Source organism: Chlamydotis macqueenii, chromosome 14 (assembly GCF_036417535.1).
Source record: "Chlamydotis macqueenii isolate bChlMac1 chromosome 14, bChlMac1.mat, whole genome shotgun sequence".
Lineage (NCBI taxonomy): Eukaryota > Metazoa > Chordata > Aves > Otidiformes > Otididae > Chlamydotis > Chlamydotis macqueenii.
Window position 1 is genome coordinate 16,202,743 of NC_141569.1, and position 25,067 is coordinate 16,227,809.

Here is a 25,067-nt window from a genome sequence, read left to right on the forward strand (position 1 = left end):
TGATGGAGCGGGGCGGTCAGCACTGGGAGATGTTTCGGTGGTCACATTCGTAGGGCCAAACATGGAAGGACGTACAGAAATAACTTCACTTTTCTGCTCTACCTTTCCCCTGTGGAAAGCTGAAAGCACTGCTGGTGTTCCCTTGCACAGCTATTTCTTGTTTTACAGATCTGCCAGAGGTCAGCTCCAGGTAGTGCCCAAACTCTTAAGCTCTTCTGTGCCTTCTCCAAGCCGTACTTGTTTGAGACTTGGAGGGAAGCCCCTTATTCATCTGTTCTTCAGGCAGCATGCGTACTTAGTTTGGCTTTCAGATTTTCTTTCTGGGAAAAGCAGAATCACAGGCAAGGGTCTTGCAGCATCAGGAGGGTTCAGGTTTTACTTTGCAGGCAAACAGTGATAGGAGCTGGTAGCTGAAGGATTAGAGGACCTTGCACTGGGATTTGGCAGAAGCTCAGGTGCCTTGTCTGTAGTGGTAGGACCTCTACTTAATTTTTCAGGCTATACTGGTGTAGCTTTTTTGCCCAACTGAAATGATCTTTGTGTTTTCTGATACTTTTCCAGCAAGCGGCTCCTCTGTGATGTGGTGATTGTGGCCGAAACCGTGGAGATGGAAGCCCACCGCGTGGTCCTTGCGGCCTGCAGCCCTTATTTTTGTGCGATGTTTACAGGTATTCTCTTTGACACCAGCCACTCTACTGGGGTTGAAAGGGCCATTGCAGACTCAGAGGCCTCTGGCCGTGTCTCCGGCAGGAGCTGCAGCAGAGGCAGCAGGCGTGGCCTGTGGGGAAAGGCTTTCCTTGCGAGAAGTAGCATGGTTATGTCTACAGTTTGCTGCGCTTGATGGATGATGCTGGTCATCCTTGACTAGCTTCTTGAGGCACAGTATATGGCAGTGGGGTGGTTGTATGGGTGTGTGGGGAGCAGGTAGCATATCGGTTGCAGGAAGGTTACCAAACCATGAGGTTTGGCTCACTGCATTTTTTTTTTTTTTTTCCTTAACAAGACCTTGGGTCATGGAAACACATCAGCAACATCAAGCGCGTGTGCAGTGCCCTAAATGTTCACAGTGCACATCAAAGGAGTTTCTGGCACAGGCGTTGTAGTTTCAAGGCTCAGCCCTGCCCATGCTGATTTGCCGTCACGGATGTTTAATCTCCAATGGCACTTTTTGCTGCTGTCCAGAATAACACTGTTGTTCTCTCAATCCCAGTGTGTTTTAGCAGCTCTGGCTTTTTGCAGGGTGCGTTGCTGCAGTCTGGTCTGTTTTGGTAGTGGCAGATGCAATCTCAATGTGGAGGGAAAAAGGGGACAAAATTCTTGCTCTGATCTCCTGATCCATGTAGCAGGTGCCTTTTGGAGTCTGTGCCCAGGTGGGGCAGCTGAAAAAGCTGTGCCAATCCCAAGGCAGAGCAGTGCTCAACTTATTTAAGTCATTCTAGTAAAATCAGTCTGGTCAGGAGCTCCTTAGCTTCTTTTTTCTTGCCCTCCTTTCCAGGATAGGAACTGACTTAACCAAATACAAAGAAAATGATTGTATGCTCCAGGGAACGATTGTTACTGTTCCTCAGCTTCAGCATAAATGAAGTTTGGGGATTTTGCCCCTATTTTATGTTCCTTTGCCTGTGGTCTAGGGGTTGCTTCTTCCTTTTAAAAGCCTTGGAGTTAGATTTTGGTTTATTTACTCTACTGGAAGCAGAAGGCAGCTTTTCTCAGGAAAAAGCTTGTCCATTGGGAAGCTGTTTTTCCCTTCTGTAAGGGAGGCAGGGGAAAAAACCTCAGGTGTAAACAGATGTCTAAGTGTGAGACTTGCCACGATGGCTTTATCAGGGTGGTGAGCCAAGGTGGAGAGCATTTGTGTTTCCTAGGGCACTGGTCCTGCGTGGTGGAAGCAGGTATTGGCCATGATGGTGAGGCAGAGGAGCAAACCCTGCTCAGAGGCAGCCGTTTGCACAGGGTGGCCTGGGGAGGACTTGAGAGTGCTTGCGATGCTTATTCCTGATGGAAAGTTAAAAAAAGAAGAGTTGGAAAAACCCTCTGATCCTTAGAGGTCAGCTGAGCGGGAAGGTGGTGGTGCGGGGCTGCTCATGTTTCCATGCAGGAATTCTCTGGGCCGTGTAATCCCTCACGCCGCGAGTTAAACAGTAATCAGCTAACCGCCGTCACGTGGCCGGCTCGGCAGCGCCCCTGGGCTGGGTGACAGCCTCGGCGGCCACCGATCCCCTCCCGCTGACGCGTCCCCGGGGGCAGTGGGTCAGGCAAAGACCAGTTCTCCCATCGCTTTCAGTCCAGCTAGTCCCAAATTTGTAAGGTCTGGGTCTCCCTCTTGCAAAGACAGAGTGTGTGGTGATCTTCCAGCTGCGTGGTTGTTCACTCTGGAGGGGGAGATTTTAAAATCACAGCTTGAACGCTGGTTGTTATGGTTGGGTTTTTTTTTTCTGCATTGCACATCAGTGATGCAGCTCGGGGACAGCCGCACTGTGCGGGTGTTTGCAGGATGGACAGGGTGGGAGAAGCCTTGTGCATGCTGAGTCCTTGCTGGAGGAGCTGCTTTCTGGGGGCACGGGGACCTGGAGGGGTCCCTCGGCAGCCACGCGGTAGTGAATCGTCAGTGTAAAGCAGTGAACAGTGTGAACCAAACTGAGACCCGCAGCTCCTCCACCTTCCCCTCATGCTTGCTCTGCAGACCCTGTCCCTCTAGGTTGGGCCTGACTTGGGACCCGTGAGTGATCTTGTGATGACGTTTGGATCATTCTCAAACCATCTAGTATCTTCTGGTCAGGCATTCCTCTTTGAAATAGCCTTGGGAAGTCTGAAAACAAGCAGACGCATCTTCCATTTGTATCTTCTGCTGCTGAGAGAGATGAACCCAGCACTTCCGAACCAAGTGTCCCTTCCCGTCCTGACTTTCTAGAGCATTTTGGATGGCAGTTGGTTCTCATTGGCACCTTTCTGTGGGGATGACTGGGGACAGAAAACACAATTGTTTCAGAACGGATAACAAACTGCAGCGATGCTGCTGGGGCTGCTCCTGTGAGATAACCAGGGGAACTGCAGAAGTGCTGAAGGAGGATGCAGCAACGCAGAAACCTCCCTTGCAGGTCCTGTGTGCCACTTCAAAGCACTCTCCCTATGCGCTGTGGTTTTGGTACCCAGTGCACTCATATTCTCCTTCAGCACATCTCCAACTTAGGACACCACAAAAGCTGTAGCTGTGCACTGGGAAGCCTCTGGAGCACAGTATGTGGGAGGCAGGGCAAGCTGCTGTGCTGGGTAAACAAGGCACCGTGAGCTGCTGCAGGTTTGACTGTCGTTTATCTTGTGACAAAGGAGGAGAGCTCTGCTCTCTCCCTGCCCTCATGAGCAGAGGGGAATGGAGAAATCACCGCAGGGTGTTGAGCCTGATGCATTGAAGGGCTTGCCGTCACGAGGGGCTGGCGTCTGCAAAATCTGTCCCCTAAAGAGAATCTGCTCAGAGCCGTTCTGCCTGTTTTACCTAACTTTGCTCCCTCCTGCCCTGTCCCTTGTGCCTGCCCGACTGCAGCGATGCGGGGATGGGGTCTGTGCAGCACCTCGTGCAGGGCAGCCCTTTCTCGGCGCAGCCCTTGTCTGTGAGAGATGGTGCTGGTGCTTTGAATGGTTCTGTCGTTAAGGTATTAGGTGAGGCTTGAGTCTGACTTATGAAAGACATCCTAGGGGTTGGGTTTTGTGGTTTGTTTTTTTTTTTTTTTTCTGAGATGAAGGATGAGATGCTTTAATTGACCCTCCATTCAGCTGCCTGGAGCTGTCCTTTAGAGGCCGCGTTTGCCTCGGGTCTGTGCGTGGAGGAGGCGGCAGCTTGTTGCCTGCTCCTGGTCTGCACCAACCTCTGCTTTGGTTCGCTTGTGATGTCTTCAGGTTCTTCCTTGCTCCAGTGCATTACAGACACACCTGGAGCAGCACCCTCTGGCAAGCGGTGGGCACTCGATCGCGCCAGCGCGGCTGGAGGGATCGGATCCCATCCGACCGTGGGGCCCGGCACGCGAGACTCCCCTTTGTCATCGTGCGCTGGGCTGGTACCAGAGCAGAGGCAGCGGGGGCCGTTAGTATGCTGGGCTGGCAGCTTGCTGGTGGGTGTGGAAGCCCACACAGCCTTTATTTTTGTTGCCTGTGTCACATGAATGCCGCACAGACAGATGATGTTATTGGATCGGTCCCTCCCAGCTATTTCTGCATCGACCGCTGGCTGCGTGCATCTGAGCCTCCCCTCTGCCCCGCGGGTCCCGGCGGGCGCTGCGGGGCTCCGGCTGCTGCGCTGGCCCCTCGCCGGGCAGGTGGGCTTTTACTGGGTGCTCCTCGCAGGCACCTCCAGCTCCACGTGGGCTGATGGGGACTGGCTTGTTCTCAGAAGCCCCCTCTCATCTCTGGAAATGGTTTTTTTTGTGAGGGAGATGTGTGTGAAGATGACATTTATTTTGTTGATTAAAAAGTCCTACCTGCTTTGAAGGCCTCCCAAATGTAGGTCATCTATCCCTTTGTACTCGTACATTTGTATTCATGGGCTTCTCTGAATAACACTTTATTATTTAACTTAAAAAATTGAATTTGGGGCAAATATTATTTTGATCTATGTTTCCCTTGGGATGTTGTTGGCTTCCGATACTTGTGATCTGACCCCACTCCTGTTATTTACCTCCTTATTGACATAAGTGAAGCCTGCAAAATCCAGTTTCTAGGATCAGATTGTAGCTTGGACCCCCTTTAGCGTCTGACTCTGCTGTGCACTTAGTGTGCCCGGCCACGTCTGATCGCATGCTGTACAGAGATGTAGGCTGTAATTACTTCTCAGGCTGCAGGAACTATTTTTCCTCTTAATCCCCCAGCAGTACTGAGTCACCATATTTCTTAAAGTAGTGATTATTCATGTCCGGGCTTAAGAACTGACATTTCTTCCCGCTCACCTTTGTTTAGCTTTATTATTTCACTTATCATTTTCTTTCCGCTCGGTAGTTTGTTCTTTCTTTTCCGTGGTTCCTTGAGATCCTGGTGATTAAAAGCTGGGCTGGGTAAGGTCACGGTGTGCGTGGATGCTGGCAGGGACCCAGGGAGCCCTTCCTCCCCCTCCCCACAGCACACTGTTCCTGTGATGTGCTCCTCATAGGCATGGGCTACGTGCGTGTGGTGCCTGCGCGGCGTTGGCCGTAACACCAACGAGGAAGGTGTGCGTAAAGCACTGGTTCGTGTTCAGGCTCTTACACAGGTATGGGTTTTGCTTCTACATCCATAGGGGAAATGATCGCTCTAGTTCTGTGTGTGGTTTTTAAATTTAAGTTGTGTATTTGGAGAAAGGATACTATTTGGACCTGTTGCCTTTGCGGTGCAAGGTTGGGAAGGCGAGAGGTGAGAAATGCGTCTTTTGGCACAGATGCTTTGCGTAAGGTGTAACTGTATGGACAGGTTACAGGGGGGTAATTTAGGAAAGAAGCTTGCAGCGCACTGGATGTAACTACTGGCATGTGTGCTTGTTTTCCTCAGCAGGTTTTATGTTCTTAAGAAAAAAGGTAATCATAGAATCATGGAACTGTTAGGGTTGGAAGGGACCTTTAAAGCCCACCCAGTCCAACCCCCCTGCAAGAAGCAGGGACATCCCCAACCAGATCAGGTTGCTCAGAGCCCCGTCCAGCCTGGCCTGGAATGTTTCCAGGGATGGGGCATCCACCGCCTCTCTGGGCAACCTGGGCCAGTGTTCTACAACTCGCATTGTAAAAAATTTTTTCCTAATATCTAATCTAAATCTACCTCCCTCTATTTTAAAACCATTACCCCCCGTCCCATCGCAACAGACCCTACTGAACAGCCTCTCCCCATCTTTCCTGCAGCCCCCTTGAGGTACTGGAAGACCACTATCAGGTCTCCCCAGAGCCCCCTCTTCTCCAGGCTGAACAGCCCCAACTCTCTCAGCCTGTCCTCATAGGAAAGGTGCTCCAGCCCTCTTATCTTTGTGGCCTCCTCTGGACCTTCTCCAACTGGTCCATGTCCTTCTTGTGTTGGGGTCTCCAGAGCTGCCTTGCTTTTTTTGTAGGGTATACCACAAAGCACCCGAAGTTAGCTGTTGCAACTTACTTATCTACCCATATACATACATATGTAAATATTTTTAATAAATATATATATATTTATTTAAGAGGCCCTGCTAAGACTTGTCCACAGTCTCTCTGAGTCTGTCTCAGTGCTGAGTCATGGTTGAGGGTCATACTGGAGGATTTTTAGCCTCAATATGTGTTTGAATGCAGGTAAACCATGGCAGGTTCTTTTCTGTCAAGAAACAGAGCTTGTTGCATTTATTGACTTATTTTATTTTACACTAGTGTCTTCAAATGTTGAGATGTTTTTTAAGTAGCATTAGGAGGCTTCTGGGAATCTTGCTGGTTGTCCTTTGATGGTCAGGGATGGTGCCAGGGCAGTCTTTCAGTCAGCTACCAGGAGAATGTGCTGGTATGGGGAGCAAGGTCCTGCAAAGCAAACCCTAACTGTCCTTTTGAAATGAATTTCAGGAGACATGTCTGAAAGTAAAGCCAAGAAAATTGAGATAAAAGACGTTGATGGGCAGACGCTGAGGAAGCTGATTGATTACATCTACACGGCCGAGATTGAGGTCACGGAAGAGAATGTGCAGGTAGGTCTGGTTCAGCGGCTCCTGTGGAGATCCAAGTAAAAAGCTTGAAACTCTAAGGCACACGTCCTTCGAGGGTGAGTGATCTTTTCAGGCTGCAGAAAGTAAAAGGTTGAGCTTGAAAAGAGCTACTTTCAGCCTCTGTTTAGTCTTGAGGCGCTTTGCTGCTTTCGCCGCGCTTAAGTCATGTTGCATTTAGCTTTTGTGTCGAGCTCTTATAACGAGAGCGGGCATTTGCCTTCCAAGAAGCTGTGCTGACTTGTGGGTCAGTCTGTCGAAGGTCAAAATAGACTCAAACAAGCAGCAAGTCAAGCGTTGTTTTAAGGTCATGGCTGAGGAATCTGGCTGTTAGTTTTTAAATTCTTCTGGGTAGTTTGAGTTGTTTGGCAGAGCTTTGAGTGGAATATATTGTTCAAATGGGGGCATTCTTCCTTTTTTTCTGCGTGTATGCACTCCGTCTTGAATTTCTTTGAGGTAAATATTTGTCCAGAAGTGGAAGGAGTAATTGAAAGGCAGGGTACAGATAAAGTGGGATGCTCAGGAAGAGAATGTTTCACCGTGTCACGTGGCTGTGGCTGCTGGTAAAGCTTTTTCTTTGACTCCACTTGTATTTGTGGTAAGAAAATGGCTGTGCACTTAGCCGCTGATTTCTGGAAGGGATGCTGGGAGCTTGTGTGTGGACGTGCTTTTTGGTTGGTCTCCATTTCTGCTTGCAAGCAGCAGTTTGAGTCTGGTGTCTTCCTCTCTGTGACTTGGACGTTGGTCAGGCTAACAAGTCTGTCTGTGATGCTGGAGAGAGAGGGGCAATGCTGCTGTGCGCATTCTGTGGACCTAATTAAGATGGTAAAATTAGACTGGTTCTGCTTGAAATGAGGTTCCTGCTGTGGATGGGATATGCTTTTCTGCTCCAGTACCTCAGGGAGGGTGCAGGTTCTTGCTGACCTGTCGCTCTGCCTGCAGGAACTTGGACAAAACCCTGAGCTACGTCCACTTTGCAGCCTGAGCCCTGTGCCATCCTCTGTGACCTAAGTCTGTGGGTGCCTTTTCTTGCCCCTTCTGCCCTCCAGTTTTGCAGACTATACTTCTGGCATGCTCTCAGCCTGGCAGTTGTCACATTGGTAGGAATGTGGACCCTGGTTGCCCTACAGGGAGGCTGAGGACCAGTACTGAGGAGACCTTCAAGGTCTTTGCCATTACAGCAAAGAACTGAGGCTCAAACTCAGCAGTGGGTTGCTTGGACTAGCTGTCTGCTGCGTAGCCCATGCTTAATTACAGTGTATAATCAGGTTCATCAGGAGCTGAGATGCATTACTTCAGTGGGGAACTGGGGTTGAGTTCCTTGGACCTCTGGGATCTTCGATCACTCGAGCAAAAATGGCATTTACGCACTCTGCCTGGTCCCTTTTCCCTTTTCCTGTGGGAAATGTGAAGATTACATCCACGTGCTTTCTGAAACGTATGCCTTCCTGCCATGCTGCTGGTTTTTAGGTGGCCCAGAAGCACCCACTCGGCACGTGGGACGTGCTGGGCTCGGGATGCCATCTGGTGTGCTGGCCCCAGTCTTGAACGGAGCTTGCTTGCAGCGACTACACGTGCTCTGGCCGCTTTCCCACGAGAGCCTTTCAGTGCTGGAGTTACAGCTGCACCTGGGTGGAAGCAGCATTGGCGAGCGAGCTCAGTCCCAGTCCTGCCCTGCGTTGGCAGCCTAGGCCTGCCCAGAATGTCTGTGAAGTCGTCCAGATGTCACCTTTTCTGAGCAACTGGAAAACTAGCTTTTTTAGTATAACCTAGCAAAGCCTGCCTTCTGATGGCCTAGGGATTACAAAGGGTTAAAGTAACAGCCGTGTCTGTTTTTGCTCCCATCTGTCAGACAGGAGGATCAAAGATATGTTTGGTGAATGCTGAGGTTTGGGCATAAAGTTTTCTCCCAGTCTAACAAAGCAGGTAATTTTTCTGCATGACTTATGTAAATAGCCACACTGGGAATAACTTTTTAGACTGGAGGTAAATTAAATAATGGGAGCGCAGAAATGGAGCTGATCTGAAGCAAAATGAATCTTAGGATGTGTTAAAAACATCCATGTTGAAAATGTTTGATGGAATTTATTGTCATTTTATGATGAAACCAACAGAAAGTTTAAAGAGGAATTTCCATCCTGTCTGCGTGGTTTACTCCTGCACTGAAAGCCGGACATAGGTTAATGTTCACCTGCGGCCACTAGAAGAAAAGCTTACAGAAAACAATATTCTGTGATTTCTTGGAAAGATTCACATTGCTATGGCATTAACTGAACAGATGCAGCCAAGCTACCAAAACCTGTGAAAAGATGAGAAGACAAGTTCTTGTCAGTGAGCAAAATCAAATGAGAGCAGAATTGAAATGAGAAAAAGATGGAGCAGCAAAGGTAACGTGAGAGTGCAGGAATGAGTGTTCCCAGGTGTGCTCAAATGCTTCCCAACAAGCCATTGACAGATTTTTTTGTTGTTTCTTTCCTGATGGAAACCTCTCTCCCTTTGCTTTTATAGGCCTGGTACAGTGTTTAGGAAGTGAGACTCTGTTTTTCTAAGCAAGTATTTTTGTAGCTGATTGTCATTTCGTTGCACAAAGTGTTGATTGTTTTTTTAAGTAAGGAAGGATGTGTGTACGAGGGGCCAAGCCTGTCGAGTCAGTTCCGGTCATCGTCTATGTAGGGAATTACTGGGAGGGTTCGTGGAATTTGTTCACGGAATGTCCCAAGTGTACAGGTAGAGGGGATTTTCAGTCCGCCCTGGCTCTGTGAGGGAGAGCACTGATCCCATGTGGTAGCAGATGCTCTCTTCTAACTCTGCTGTGTATGCATTGGAACCTCATTTTTAGAATGAGATTTTGAGGCAACATAAATGCAATAGTAGGCAGGCTCAGGGGTGATGGAGAGGCTTCTGTGCTGAGCGGTGTTTTGCCTCTGAACACACGTTTGGGATTTAACCTCCCACTTGTTTGGAAGATATGGAGCAGAGGAAGAACTTCAGTCTTCATTGCAGTCATGTTGTAGTCTCAGGAAAATCCATCCTGGGATTTCTGTCCCTGCTGCCTTCTGTTGCATCCCACATCAAGGCTGGTTGTAAAGATTCATGTGTGACAAAAAGATCTCATTCATTTGAATGTGGAGTTTGATAAATTTATTTGGAAGAAAGTTGTGCTGTAAAAGTGAGAAAAACTAAAGTGAGTGACTTGGCAAAATTCCAGATGCTCTCATGCAGCCCTGGTTGGCTTCAATGGAAATCATATATGTGGATGTCGAACAGCACAGGGCCTGCTGCTCCATACCTATGTGGAATAACTGGCTGTTTTAATGTATCACTTCCTTGAATTTTTCAGTTAGATCTTGATTTTGCAGCTGAAGTGGCTGGATTGTTGCTTATTTTCCAACGCTCATTTCAAACCTGCCAGCTTGGTGAAGAGTGATGAGAGCAAAGTCCAGCAATGGAGAAGAGGCTCAACGTAACATCCTTGAGCAGGGCTGAATGAAGAGGAGATTTGGGAGGCAGCCTCTTGTCTTCTAGGTGATCGTGTGAAGACACATGGAGCTCTGCCTGTGGACAGTGAATAAATCCCTCTTCAGTGTGTCCCACCCATCCTTACTGAAGGCACTTAATTACTTGCAGGCAGCCTGAGAATTATTCCCTCTGATTAAGAAAGTCATTACCATTAGAGTTGTAATGATTCCCCAGGAAAAGTCTTGATTAACCTGATTTCACAATTAAATAGGTGCAGTATGCCGTGTGTGATCTGTCCTTGTATATTACGGCAGTTGGAGATGGCTCATATTGAAAGGGTGAATCTGAAATCAGCTGTCTGGAGGAAACAGATACTGAAACTGCCAGCGTTGCAGACATAATGACTGTAATAAAAATGGCTTGAGAAAGGAGGAAAAAAGCTTTGTTAGAAGCCGTAGCATTTCCTTTTCAGAAGTGTGCTTCTGCACCTCAGCTTTCTCTAGGGACCTCAGACTTCACAGCAAGGAAGGAAAGCATCTGTAGCAGATGCAGTTTTGATGATAAAGGGGTGGTAAGTGGGTCAGTTCATCTCCCTTCCCCCTGTTCACTTCAAAAGTTGCAACTATAGTAGGTGCAAGCCCAGGGTGAGGCAGAGAGCCTTCAGCTCAGCTTTAGGAGATGCAATAAATCAGGGCTGTCCTCCTCCCTGGAGCAAAAGCCATGCATTGCCCTCCTGGAGTGGTCAACGGCAGGGCTGACTTCTCTGGAGTTTTACAGCAGTTGGGTTGGGGGTCCTTCCTAGACCTGCGGAAAGTCTTTTTAGATTGGATTGGCCTAATAGAACGCTGAGGAGGAACATGTGGATGTGGCACCAGAGGATTATGCTGTGTCTGATGGATGTGCCTCCACTTTTTTATCCTGCTGTTAAACCAAGGGAAGGTGTAGCTGTTCTGTATGGTGAAGCTGGAGAAGGTACATCAGGAGGGAAGCTGCCAGCTGCTCCCCCATTTTCTCTCACTTCTATATCCCTTCTTACACCTGCTCCTGGAGAAGTTTTGTGGTCTCTGAACCTGCTACACAAGCCTCTGCCTTGGCTGTTTCACCCCACGCAGAGCATTTAGCATTGTTCACCCTCAGCACTGCCTGGTAGCGACTGGGGAGTGACAAAGCCTAATTGCCTTACTTGCACTGAAAAGCCACATTACAGTAATGTAGTTAGATCTCCATTACTTGTGCAGTTCAGAGCTGTTCAGTTAAAACAGAGTGTTTAACCTGCCTTGCAAACGCAAGATCTGCTTGTTTCTCTGGTCACGGATTCCCCTGGGAGGTGCTTGGACAGATGTGCGGTCCCAGCTGTGGCCCTGGGTGTGCTGCTGGGGGTTACAGCCACCACCTTTATTTGGCCTCCAGTTTGGATAAAGTGTCAAAGCAGCTTATAATCTTTAATATATCCCCTGCCTTGAGGAAATGCTCCTCTCCCAGTTTTGCAGAGGAGGAATGGGAAGATTAACTTTCAGCCAAGGTTACCTGGAAGGCTTGGCAGAGCAGGGAGCGAACCCCAAGCTGTGAAGTCCAGCGTTAATGCCCTGCCTATTGAATGAGCCTTACAGCAACACAGATGACTTTTGGCTGAAATACGTTTCTAGTTCAGAGACATCAAAGGCTTTTGAAAGTATTTTAATTGCTCAGGCAATGTTCTGTAAAACCTGAGATTGGTACAGAGTCTGCAGAGCGAGAGAGCCCAGCTGGTGAATTAGATGGTTATGGGGAGGTGTGTATATATAAACACACACGCACCATAGATGAGGTCCTGGACACTATTTAGCAAAAAAGTCAATCTCAGTAGTAGTAGCAGATGATTTTGACATAATTTCAAAGGACAGTTGAGTTTTGGTATGGAGGCTGATCTGGTAGAGAAGTCAGCTCTCTGTAAATCGTTCACAGTGGTTGGAGTTCAAATATTAAGAGCCGAATCCGGACCCGAGTGAGTAACTTGCCTGGATGTTCATGAGGTTGCAGTTTGGTCCTGCTGCATGTTTAGGCAGGGCATTTCCTCTTGTTATTTCTAAAGGAAACAGACTTTGTGCTAGCGGATATCCTTTGCTTGCTTTTCACCTTCCCTGGTAAAAACAAGATGTGGTGAGAGGTTCAGCTGGGACATGAGGAAGAGAAAATCCACTCATGTTTTGATAGGCTATTTATATCCGACCTCTGAAAAGTATTGTATGATCATGTCCCTTTCCCAATAACTGCAGCGGTGTAAGGATCCTTCTGTGCCGCCCTGCCAAGCCAGCACGAGGCAGTAAGAGCAGTATAGGATGTCGGGGGGCTGTAGCACGTGGGTGTTAGTGATGGCAGTGGGTACCCTCTGCTGTAGGGGCAATATCCCCAAACACTCGAGATAGGCAGCCCCCCACCTGGATTTGCAGGCACGTCCGCTGGATGGATGGAGCGGTGCACAGAGGAAGCTCTGGCTGGTATGTGGCCAGAGATGGTTTGCAGGGAATCTGACTTCTTCACCCACAGCCCTTGTGCAAGTCAAGTGCTTGCCTTTCTGTTGCTATAAGGAGATGGTTCAGCTAGATAAAGTGGTTCACAGTTAGGTTTCAGAAATGAAAGAGCATTGCTATCTTGATTTAATCAAAACCACAAACTAATCTCCTCCTGGCATCAGGAGGCTTGGGCCAAAATGGGCTCCTGGGTTAATTGATTTCTGTTTTTTTTTATTGTTGCCTGTTGGGGTGGCTACTTGGCAGCAGTCAGACACTGTACAGCTGGGCTGGAGCTGGAATGCATCAGTGGCTTAGAAAAGGCCTGGGGCAGGTTGTGAGTGTCCTGCCCTGATGTGGAACGGGACTATGGGGGCAGGCGGGAACAGGGAAGGGGGTGTCTTTTTCCCTTCCCTGCCATCGAGATCCAGGGAGGTGAATGCAGTTAACCTGTTTGTTTTGTTTAACAGCTGCTTGGTTTTTTAAATCGGAAATAATTTTCCGGAAATCTGTGCTCAGATGGTGAGCACAGATGCCCAGTTGGAAGGACATGTGTGAAGCAGCAGAGCTATGGAAGAGCTGGGATAACACACTCTGCGGTTGCTGTACGACATAAGAAAGGAAGTAGCTGATGTCACGGGCTGATGTCACATCCCAACAGACTTTATTTTCTACTTCTTGTCCCGCTCACTAGACTCAAAGGTGGTTTTTCCAGCAGATGTCACATTCCTGATCCACTTCTGTCTCCCTTTTCTGCAGTTAGTTTGGTGGGTACAAAGCAGTACCTCATTTCCAGATGCAGTCACGAACCTCAAGTGTCCATAGCATTTTGTAGTAGTGGAAACGAGGGCTGTTGATTTGAACAGCTGGCCCCGTATTTCCTGAGAGCCTTGCTGTCACCAAAACCTGCTTGAGCTTCTGTGAACTCCCTCTCTTACATGGGACTTTGGGCACCCTGCTCACAAGCCAGTATGGTTTTGTGGGAAATAAAGTTCAGGGTTTTGAGGAGTTCTGGGCTGCTGTGGGCTTTGAATGTGACGGTAATGCATGTTAATAATATAAAGATCTTCAGGGGAAAAAAGAAAATAATCTGTGTGCAGGACATACCTGCAGCAAAGTCAGAAATTCAGGTGCATCTGTGGTTGCTTGGGTTTTGTCCTCCCTTTACCTGCCCTGAGGTTGTGTGGGGAGAAGACGTGAGGAGAAGAGCTCTGCTTTTAGCCTAACACAGAATAGCTGTTTCCATCTCTCAGAGCGTGGACAGGGATATTCTGTGTACGGATAGTGTTAAAACTTGAACATTCCTTCTCATACCCTGCAGGGATGTGTCCCTGTCTGATGAGAAATTCCATCTAATTTGTGCAAGCTGTGAATCAAACTTTCTTTGTCACCAACTCTGATTCCCTGTTCTTGCCTTTGCAGGTTTTGTTGCCAGCTGCTAGTTTATTACAATTGATGGATGTTAGAAAAAACTGCTGTGACTTTCTTCAGTCCCAGCTGCATCCCACGAACTGCCTTGGAATCCGAGCTTTTGCTGATGTGCACGCCTGTACCGAACTGCTGCAGCAGGCAAATGCCTACGCAGGTGAGGGAAGGGTCATCTGTTGAGTTAAATCTGGTTCCGGGTACAGTGACTCATAGGTTGAGCAAGTTCAGCACATCTTGGTTGGGCTCTTCATGCTTCTTCCCTGTTCTTCATGGAACAGGGAATGGAGGACTTTATTGGGTTGTAGACCTGTAACTTTCTGTGATGCTGCAAATTGTGAAATGTAGCTTGGTTGCAGGGGAACACCTAAGGAGGTAAAAAAAACCAGATCCTTTGAATCCCAGCCCACAAAATAGCTCCTTAGCGTGTTCCTAGTAAGCTCCTTGGCTGCCTGCTCGACAGCGCAGTGTTGGCGTGCTGGCGTCCTCCCTGCGTACGCTGCCCTGTGAGAGCAGTAGGCAATGCCAGGGGGATTTGTGCATTCTAGGAATTAAAGACACTGGGCAAAATTAAATCTTGTGGGTGGAAGTGGGAACATTCAGCTAAAATTGTCATGCAGATTGAGCCCCTGATCTGTGGAGCAGTGGCTGCTTACCCCAAGGGTGGACAGACTCTTGTTTCCTTGGGAGTGGATGTGTTTGGTTGCAATAAGTAGGTGCAGGCAATGGCTTTCAGCATTTCTCCTCTGTGTTGCAAATGTGAAGCTTTTCCAAGCGGCCCCATGCTCTAACTCCCCAGTGCTTTCCAGTCTCCTCTGGCAGAGTTGCCCTTGACCTCTGCTTGGGAGAAGCTGGTAGTTTCTCTACTCAGTTTGTTTTTCTGCTTTTCTGGCTATTTGTATAGGGAAAAATACACCTGCTGTCTCCCAGAGCACCTGCTCTGTCCTGCAGCATTTTCCTTTTGTCCTTAATTGGACCATAAGTAGGCTTGGTGGAATAAAAATGTGCCCACCAAGTCCTCCCCTATTCTCCTGCAAATAAAAGTAAAACCTTTTCAGCTGCTCTGGCTGTATTATCCCCTGGAGGAAAAGGTACCCTGGAAGGAATGGTTAATTGTATAAAGGCTTGCTTGTAATATCTCATTATCCTTGCTTCCAGGCCCTGTTTAATCTTTAACCCAACAAGCAGTGCATTCACTGTATGTTTATTTGGTTGTTTGGCAATTAGAAAGTCTGCTTTGTTGTTTTATTGGCCTTCCTAAGTCCCAGTTAGTACAACAGCCCATGTAATGTTAATGGAGCTCCATTAATAAAAATGCCATTAAAATTCTTCTCACTATGTCGTTTATGTAACAGCTTTTAACCAAGACAGAAGTCCCCAGCTCAAGAGTCCCTGCGTGCGTGAGCTTGGTTACTTCAGAAACGTTTAGCTCTGGTCAATCGATAACTTCAGTAGGTGGAGGAGCCTTCTTGACGCAGGCACATGTTACTTTATTAAAATATGTAAATAGTTTTATTCGCTTCCAACTAATAACAAGAAATCAAATATCTTTTTTACTGCCAGATGCCAATCCAGAATGAATAGGAGATTGTGTCCAGAAGTGAGAGTGCATCCAACTTACTGCGTGGGGAGCATTTCCTGCTTCTCAAGTATTTAAGGGCAGAAGAGTTCATTAGATCTTATATATGATTTCCAGCGTAACAGTATTAAACTTTATTCAGATACTGCTATTTTTAGTCAGAGTCTTTGGCTTAGCTGTGGTGTTTTGGTTCCCATTAGACCAAGTAGGGTTGGTGGTTGGGGAAGCCCGGGTGGCCTCTGCAGCACCATTTTGGTGAGGAGTTGTTCAGGTGTGATCTCCAAGGAGCTCCTCTCTGGAAGTTATGCCAGCTTGTGTCCCTGCGGTGCTGTTTTTTGGCAGGCCAAGTACTTTGCAGAGGTGAAAATTAGAGGCAGATCTTGCTGCAGAGAGAGCTCTTTGGATACGTGAGTCTGAGCTTCTCAAAGCTGAAGGGATTTGGGCTTGAAAAGAGCTGCTCCAGATAAAGTGTCTGAGATTCATGTTTCTGTATTTCAGCCAAAGATAAATGGGACTCAGCAAGTGGCAGATGAGAGAATATTGGCGTGATTTGTAACAAATGCTTGAAAAACTAAAATTGTCTGCAACTGGCCAACAACGATTTTGACCTAGAAATTATTTTTCAGGAAGTAACTCTTTTCCAGTGCCCTTTGGCTAGATGTAAAGCTTGACAGATTTGATGATACTTTTTGGATCTGTATTGCAAACAGTTATAATTCTTCCAGTTTGGGATTATAAGCAGTGATGTGGATTTTGTTTTTAAGTGGCTCCCAAAGTTACAGCATGGAGGGATTTGCAGGCAAAAAGGAAGAAAAAGCAATTTGTACGGTTGCAGACCTAAGTGGAAAGGGGCAAGGCTGCCAGGGAAAATGGGTGCTGAGGGTTTGGAGCAGGTGGGCAATAACTGAATTTCGAGGTGGCCAGGCTATTTACCACTTTAGAAAGGCATTGGCACTTTCCTCAATTGCCACTTCTGATCATGTTTGCCACTGGAAGGTACTTTGCAAAAAGTTCCCATTTAGTGTCATTTATGAAAGTGTCTCATGGGACTTGTGTTACCTGAAGTAACATCACATTTCTTTAACCTGCTCTGAGGCTGTTTTCCGTTTCTGTTCCACCATGTGGTCGCAGCGTGTCGTTTGTCTTTGGTGCCCAGAGGTGTAATAACAGCAGTTCTCTCAATGCTGTGGTCCTTCCATTGACGTAAAGCATGGATTTCATTATAATTTTCTGTTCCCCCTTTTCATTTGTTGAACAGAGCAGCACTTTCCTGAGGTGATGCTAGGAGAAGAATTTCTTAGCCTTAGTCTGGACCAGGTTTGCAGTTTAATATCAAGTGACAAGCTCACAGTCTCCTCTGAAGAAAAGGTACAGTAAATTGTATAGCAACAGTGAATGTAAGAATGCTGGAATGTTTCTAGATCTTGCATCGGGAACTGTTCGAATGTTACGCTCTTTAGGGGCCATTTTCCAACAGAGATCATGTGGAAAGGAAAATTAAAAATAATGTGAATCCTAAAAATGCATAAAAATGACCTTTACTTGGTTGTTCTTTATAGGAAGTAATGATTCTCAGATCTGTATCTCTTCCAAAAGCCCTGGGGGGCAGGACTGAATATCTTTCCTCTCTGGAAAACTAGGAACCTCCCATCTGCTGTTGGTGTAAAGCTCGTATTACCTGCTATAAAAACCTCAAAAAAGATGACTTTCGTTAGGCCAGGGAGGAGTATTGGCTTCTGTTGCCCGTTGAACAGAACAACTAAAGCAGGCCTGCAACAAAAAAAAAAGGAGGACAGAAACGTTTTTCTAGCATCATCTGTGTTTTTAATGGAAGAGGGGAAAATGGGCGCTGGTTGGTGGTGTTTTGTGGTTGAAATGTTCAGCGTATCTTGTGTAGCCTGTAGTTCTGGGAAGGAGGGTGACCGGTGGTTATGGCACTTGGTGAACACCAGGTCCAGCTCCTTTCTCTGGTGGGGCCTTCTTCCATGACCTGCAGCAGGTTTCTGGGGAGAGGTACGTGCCTTGAGTCCTTCAGCTGCCCTCTAAATTGTCGCTATGAGGTGGACACTTGTGGGAGGCTACAGGAGAGGTTGAGGATTACGTAGCTCATAACTTCAGAACCTCCGCTGAATGCCTGCCTTCCGGTGGGATGAGGCTGGAGTTGGGTGTGCTTGGTGCTGCAGGTCAGGGTGCACATCCAGGCGTGTGCGCCCATCCTGTTCAGCCCCTCTGCTTGAAGAACTTCACTACGGACAGTGCCAGACAACCCGCACCACGTGAAGCGTGAATGCAGCGATGCCTCGTTCAGATCCTGAGCCAGCAAACGCGGAGGCGTTGGGAGCGCGTTTCCGCAGGCATGGGGCTAGCAGGGTGTGTATCGGCGGGGTGCAGCTCCGTGCCGCGCAGGCGGGGCCAAAAAGGGAAAAAACAAACGGAGTGAACTCGCAGCAGAATTGCTTTGTGTGAGCCAAGCAGCCTGCAAAGGGAAGTGCAAGTTTAGGAACCAATTTTTCCAGTCCTGTGCAGCATTGTTAAAAAGCTTTTACTGGCCTTGTGCCCAGAGAAATCAAAGTACTCTCTACCTCATCTGAGCTTTATACAATCAAAACCAGGATTTCTTTAGCTGATTGTAAAAGTTGAGAATGCAAGGCAGTGGAAGGGAATATAAGCATAAGCTGCACATTCAAAAAACCAGATGCAAATAACAGGAGAGGGGCAGAGAATGGGATTGGAACATAAACATGAGATATGTGCTGGAGTCCAAAGAAGCGCTGAAAATTGAGGGCAGACTTATAGGCTGCTGTTTTGTATTAGCTTCATCACAGAAAAGCAGTTTTTCTGACCTTTATTATTCCTGTCTATGTATTATATATAAAAAAATATGTGTATATATCCATCCATACATATGTGATGGATAGGTAACTGGTTTAAGCAATAAGATGTAAGCAGGCAAATACATCAAAAATCTGAGAATCTCCTGTTCTTCCCATGTCTCGTACGTGTGCTGCAGCCTGTGAGCCAGAGCGTCTCCATCACTGGGAGGTGTGGTGGCTGAGGTGACGAGGGAGGTATCGCCCTTACAGCGCTTCAGGTCGCGTGTACCCAGGAGCTTGTGTGTTCTCCCCTTCCTCTGCCACCCCCCAAATAATACCAATTGGCCTAATTAAATAGATTCTTTACCTCCACCAATTTTGGCATACTTGTATCCCTAGGCCATCACGACTGCAAAAAGTGTCTGCTACCGCGGAAATCTATTTTAACTGTTAAATGGTGACGTTTCCCCCGTTACTCGGAGATCATCCTCCTCTCTCTCCCTCTCCCCCTTGCTGTTCCCAGCCTCTGCAGTTGCACAGGCCCTTGTGGCCTAGGGCAAAGGTTTATTTTGGTCCCTGCCTGCTCCTTTTGCTATAGCTGAGTACTTTGAAGAGAGTTTTATCGGTGCTTTCTGTACCTGACCTAATCGGCTCTTTAATTATAACAGCGCGTGCAAGCAAGGAAAAACTATTAAAAAAAAAAATGTTTCCTCCTATTTACTAATGATGTGTGAATGGAGTCCTTAAGAAAGGGCTCCTGCCAACTCAGAATAGTGATGAAAGAAATTTTTAAAAGGGTTGGGATTTTTGAATTGGGAGTTTTACACAGCCCAGTAATCAACTCATCATCTCATGCTGCTGATGTGCAGTAGAAGCTGATGCACAGTTTGGTCCTGGGTGTACCAAGCAACTGGGTTTTTGGCTGAAGAGACTGGGAGAACAACTGGACTTGCTCTTTGCTTAGGTATTGTGCAGAAAGGGGATATTCCAGGCTTTCACCCTTCTAGGCCGTAGAGCTGGAAATGTGCTTCTCCCAGGCTCAGGACTGCTCCTACAGCCAGGCAGGTGCCAGGCGCTAACTCGGCCCGTGCCTCTGCTCTAAATAAAGCCGTGCGGGTCACAGCTTCGCTCCGTCACGCCCTGGGAGCGGGGCTTGCCTGGCTGGAAAAAACCCATCTCCTGCGGGGAGCGGCAGCAGCTGCTCGGGGTCTGCAGCGGGCACAGCGCGGAGGGCGGGCACGGCAGCAGTGGAAACAAATGTGGCCTTTAAATAGAGATATTGCTGTCTTGGATTAAGATTTTTTTTTTCCCCCTCTCATAAAATTAGGAATCAGAGCCAATGGAAAGTGCTAGAATCTGATTTTTTTTTTTTTCCTTTAAATTTCTGTTATTTTTGGAGTAGGCACAGCAGGGGTAGCATCAGCGCATGCCTAACTCAGGAGTGATCTCCAGCACCGAGGAAGCAGTTTATTCCTCGTGCACATTTGCTCTGCCTTCCTTTAGGACTTGCTCACTCTCATCTTGGTCTGTAGCTGGGTATGTCCCAGCCCTGTGACCTGTCTGAGGCTCAGCATTTCTGCAGAAGAGGTTAATGAAAAGCATATTTATTGGCTAAACATTTGCTTTAAGCTCCTTCCACACTCATTTGCAATTAAAAATCTCACAGTAACCTAGTTTCTACTTTAAATGCCTTGTAGCTAAAGTGAAATTGTTTGTTTGTTTATTTTCTTTTAAAAATACTTAAGGTTCTGCAGTAGTTATTTTCCTCTGCGTTAGCTGGGGTTTGATTACACGGCTCCCCGCTGTGTTGCTTAAATCCTCATCGCAGTGTCCTGAATTCCGAACAGTTCTGCAGGAGCGTTTGTTGGCATAGGGAATGAGGCTGGTGCTTTCCTGCTTTTTTTTGTTTTTAAGCATGTAGTTTGGCCTAAGAGGAGGAAACCCCTTTCCCTTCTGCCTCTTCTTTGTGGGAGGCCGCGCCTGCCGGCTCCTCCTGCAGATACATTTGCCACCAACAATTGGGGACGGAGAGATGGTGCTCTCGGTTCTGGGTAATTAGTGACCTTGGACCAAACAAAATGGTTTCTTGGGGCGCGATGGGAGGAGTGGAAAGAAGGAAAAAATATCTGTGCAAATTAGCCTGACCATTTGGTGACCCCGGAGGGAAGTGGAAACCAAGGGCACGTGCTGAGTGTGCTGGGGCGCAGGGCCAGCGACGCTTTGCAAGGGAAGCACGGGACGGCTGGGGTCAGTGGAAGACGACTGTGCTCAGCCCCCCGTGAGTAACTGGGCAGCGAGGGCACTTGGGGAATTTTGCCTGTGGATGTGAGTTAAGGGTCAGAATTTTAATTCTAACTCTGTGGGGAAACTCCCCTGCTGTGCAGCATCCGAGACTGCACTGGCCCCTTCCTTGCCTTGCTGGGTGTTTTGGGAAGCCTTTCTCACTCCCGGTGACATTTTTGGGCCTTTCTTCTGGGAGGAGTGAGGCTCACAGTTACATAAGCCTATGTATATTCATGCCAGGAGCCTGTGTAGGACGGGTCTTCCCATGTCTGCGGGTCATGCAGGGCTCTGCGTGGCTCCAGCTGCACGGGCTTGTTTGCCTCCAGTTTGTCACGGAGTCAAAGTTTGGATGCTTATCTGAACCGGTTGGATCTGGGAGTGAAACTAGATTTTGGTTCAGATCAGAAGTATCTGGGTATTTTTAGCAGTGAAACGCATGCGTGGCTGCAGACAGGGATTTTCCTCTGTGTGTGGTGAACTCGTCCTGGAGACTTCTTGGGTTTTGGGGTGGGGGGGACGGGGACCGGTGCAGTGGCTAAATATGATGGTGAACACGGTGACTTACTGTGTGGCCAGACTGCTGTGGGAGGGGAGATCTCTGTTATCAGGAGTAATCGTTGCGGCTGATTTCATGAATAATGTCCCGTGCAAATGTCAGCAGGCTAATTAAGTTTCCTGGCTGCCTTCCAGTGCTAATGTCCAAGAGGTCTATGATTGTCCTAGACACACGCTTAGCTTTGAGTGATACAGCACATCTAGATGTGAAGTCGCTTATTAATATGCACGGTCGGTTCACCTCTTCGCCACCGTGGTGCTTGTGCATGGTCATGACTTCATCTGTCTGATAGAGATCTTGCACCTCCTTCTTCTGGCACTGTGAAATCGCAATGCTTCTGATTCTGGGTAGGGGATGTGCGAGCCAGTTCTCTCTTCTCTGTTTAATTGTACTTTATCTGTGTAGGTCTTCGAAGCGGTTATTTCTTGGATAAATTACGAGAAGGAATCTCGCTTAGAGCACATGGCTAAGCTGATGGAGCATGTTCGCCTCCCCCTTTTGCCCAGAGATTATCTTGTACAGGTTAGTCTGCAAATAAGTAATTAATACTTGCACTTAAGCTGCTGGTAGCTCCTTAATCAATAGCTCGGCTGTTTGTGTCTGAGATGGATCATTTGGCATGTTGCTGAGTCTGTAAACAGAGGAATAAAAGGAAAAACTGGGTGGACTCAGAAATCAATGTGTGTGTGCAGAAACCTTGTGAACATGACCTTGGCAGTGCCAAGAGCTGAGCTCCTGCCCCTCTTGGTGGAAGCATTTAGAAGTTAATATCTTGGGATTTTTCACCTTGAAAATACCCAGGTGATGTTGTTACAACCTGGTGCAGGTTTTTTCCCTAGTGTGCAGGTAAATTTAGTCCAGTTCCGAGTGGGGCTAACATGTGACACTTAGTGAAAACACTTTGTATGTGAAAAATTTGGCATAAGACGTGTTCTGCACATAGAGCTGAGTCTGTGTGACTGGCAGGTGAGATACTGTCTGACTTAGCTATTGTTCTTAACGAGTTAATTCCTGGGACTTGGGCCTTGATAATGAGACTCCCCAAAGGAAGGGGTTGGTGTATGGGCTCTTTGACTACTGTGCTTTTATCATGTGTCTAAAAATATCAATACAATTGAGATAAAATCGGTTTTCACAAGGTGAACCCACCATGTATTTTCTTCTCTCAACTATGTCTTCTGATCAAGTAAAAGATACTGCCTCTCCTTAAAAAAAAAAACCCCAACCCCCCCCCCAAAAAAGCCCACCCCCCCCAAACCAACCAACCAAACAAAAAGACCCCAACCCCCCCCCCCCAAAAAAAAACCCAAAAAAACCTCAAAAAAACCACCACAAACCAAAAACTTGAGTAAAATAAATTACTTATTTTATACCCAGACTCCTGGTGAATCCTCCCCTGCTGAGTTAATTGTCTCGCAGAGGGTGGTAAGACAGAGAGACCACTGCTGCTCTTGAGTGATGTTGGTGATGTTGGAAGATAGTGAGGAGTTTGGATGTTACTGCTGGAACTCTGTGTCTGACTTATGCCTTTTGGTTTTATGTTGGTACTTGGGAACAGAAATTCCAGTTTTCATGTGCTTTTTACAAAGCTCCTTATGACCTGTGCCACCAACTACTTCAGTTTTAATGGTCTTTCATGTGTGTGCGTATTCTCAGACAGTTGAAGAAGAAGCTTTAATCAAGAATAACAACACCTGTAAAGACTTCCTTATCGAGGCCATGAAATATCATTTACTTCCTCTGGATCAAAGGCAACTGATAAAAAATCCCAGAACAAAGCCGAGGACTCCCGTTAGCCTGCCAAAGGTAAGCCAAGTTGGTCACTTCATGTCACCTCACACCATATTACTGGTGGCATCTTCTGTCTTTGAAAGGACTTTGCATGCTTGTCACATTACTTCTTACTAATTTCACGATTGTCCTTTTGAAGTGTTTTACTCTCTCTTCTGGTATAGTCTATACCCACCAAGGACACAAAATTAAGTTGGAAAAACTTAGGTAAACCCTTAGGTGAAGCAATATCTCTGCTCCCAGGGGCAAAGATCTGTTCTTGAAACATTTTCATAGAATTATGAATGGTTTGGGTTGGAAGGGACCTTAAAGATCATCTGGTTCCGAGTCCCCTGCCCAGGGCAGGGACACCTTCCACCAGCCCAGGTTGCTCAAAGCCCACCCAACCTGGACTTGAACACCTCCAGGGCTGGGGCATCCATGAGTTCTCTGGGAAAACTGTGCCAGTGCTTCACCACCCTCATAGTGAAGAATTTCTTCCTTATGTCTAATCTAAGTCTGCCCTCTTTTAGTTTAAAGCAATTACCCCTTGTCCTATCACAACCTGCCCTTGTCAAAAGTCCCTCTCCAGCTTTCTTGAGGCCACTTTTAGGTACAGGAAGGCCACTGTAAGGTCTTCCCAGAGCCTTCTCCAGGCTGAACAGCCACAGCTCTCTCAGCTTGTCCTCACAGGAGAGGTGTCCCAGCCCTGTGATCATTTTTGTGGCCTCTTCTGGACTCGCTCCAACTGGTCCATGTCCTTCTTGTGCTGGCGGCTCCAGAGCTGGGTGCAGTACTGCAGGTGGGGAATCTCCAGAGTGGAGTAGAGGGGCAGAATCACCTCCCTCGACCTGCTGGTCATGCTGCTGGTGATGCAGCCCAGGATGTGGTTGGCTTTCTGGGCTGGAAGCGCACATTGCTGGCTCATGTTGAACTTCTCATCTACCAATACCCCCAGGTCCTTCTCCTCAGGGCTGCTCACAGTCCATTCCCTGCCCAGCCTGTATTTGTGCCTGGGATTGCCCTGACTCATGTGCAGGACTTTACACTTGGCCTTGTTGAACTTTGAGGTTTGCATGGGCCCACCTCTCCAGCCTGTCAGAGGCCTTCTGGATGGCATCCAGCCCTTCAAGTGTATCGACCACACCACACAACTTGGTGTCATTGAGAAACTTGCTGAGGGTGCACTCTATCTTGCTGCCCATGTCGCCGACAAAGATGTTAAACAGGGCCGGTCCCAATACTGACCCCTGAGGAATGCCACTCGTCACCAGCCTCCACTTGAACATCGAGCCGTTGATGGCTACTCTTTGGGTGCAACCATCCAGCCAGTTCTTATCCACCGAGTGGCCCATCCGTCAAATCAATGTCTCCCCAATTTAGAGACAAGGATGTTGTGTGGGACGTTTTGTCAGCCACAAATGGTTTTGTGAATGGCTCTTGCTCCTGGAGCTGCAGCTTCAGAATCACTGACCCATGGAGCGGCAGCAGCTGCAGGCAGTGCCTGTGGTGCTCAGAGGCTGGCTGAGGTTTCTGCTGGCTTGTAGCACTCTCGTGGAGCCCTGCTGAGGAGGGTCACGGTAGGTGTCTTACCTGTTCCGGTATCCGTAATCAGAAGCAAGGAAAGGAGGAAACACCGGCACCCAGACCCGTGGACAGGAAGTCTGAAGCAGATGTCAATAGACTCAAAGCAGCTACTGAGTAAATAATCTGTGTTACTCCCCACGTTTGTCCTGCAGGCGTGTGATGCTCTGACCACTGCTTTATTAGTGAAGAAAAAAATGACAACAGGAACTATTTTCCCTGTGCCCTGGAGATAAACAGAGTTTGGCATGATGTCTCTCAACAGACTGTCGCTGCAGTTATTAATAAGCGTTTCGGCAGATTGTAGGGCATCAAAGCCACAGAGTATTATTTTTCTAAGCATAAATCGTAGGGAGCTTGGTTTGTGGGATGATGTATGAGATCTGTGCTGTGAGGGACTATTCAGATGTTTAGATATTGAACTGTCCATTGAGAAATTGTG

General features: G+C 47.6%; 1 protein-coding gene across 1 annotated transcript in view; it reads left to right on the top strand.

Moving 5' to 3' along the window:
- KLHL3 (kelch like family member 3) overlaps window positions 1-25,067 on the top strand; it is a 49,624-nt gene that overhangs the window by 9,468 nt on the left and 15,089 nt on the right. The window contains exons 3-8 of the mRNA XM_086758786.1: window positions 562-668; window positions 6,531-6,652; window positions 14,038-14,200; window positions 16,878-16,987; window positions 21,677-21,793; window positions 22,928-23,077. Coding sequence (XP_086614912.1) covers window positions 562-668; window positions 6,531-6,652; window positions 14,038-14,200; window positions 16,878-16,987; window positions 21,677-21,793; window positions 22,928-23,077 — 769 coding nt within the window. The remainder of the gene's footprint in view (window positions 1-561; window positions 669-6,530; window positions 6,653-14,037; window positions 14,201-16,877; window positions 16,988-21,676; window positions 21,794-22,927; window positions 23,078-25,067) is intronic.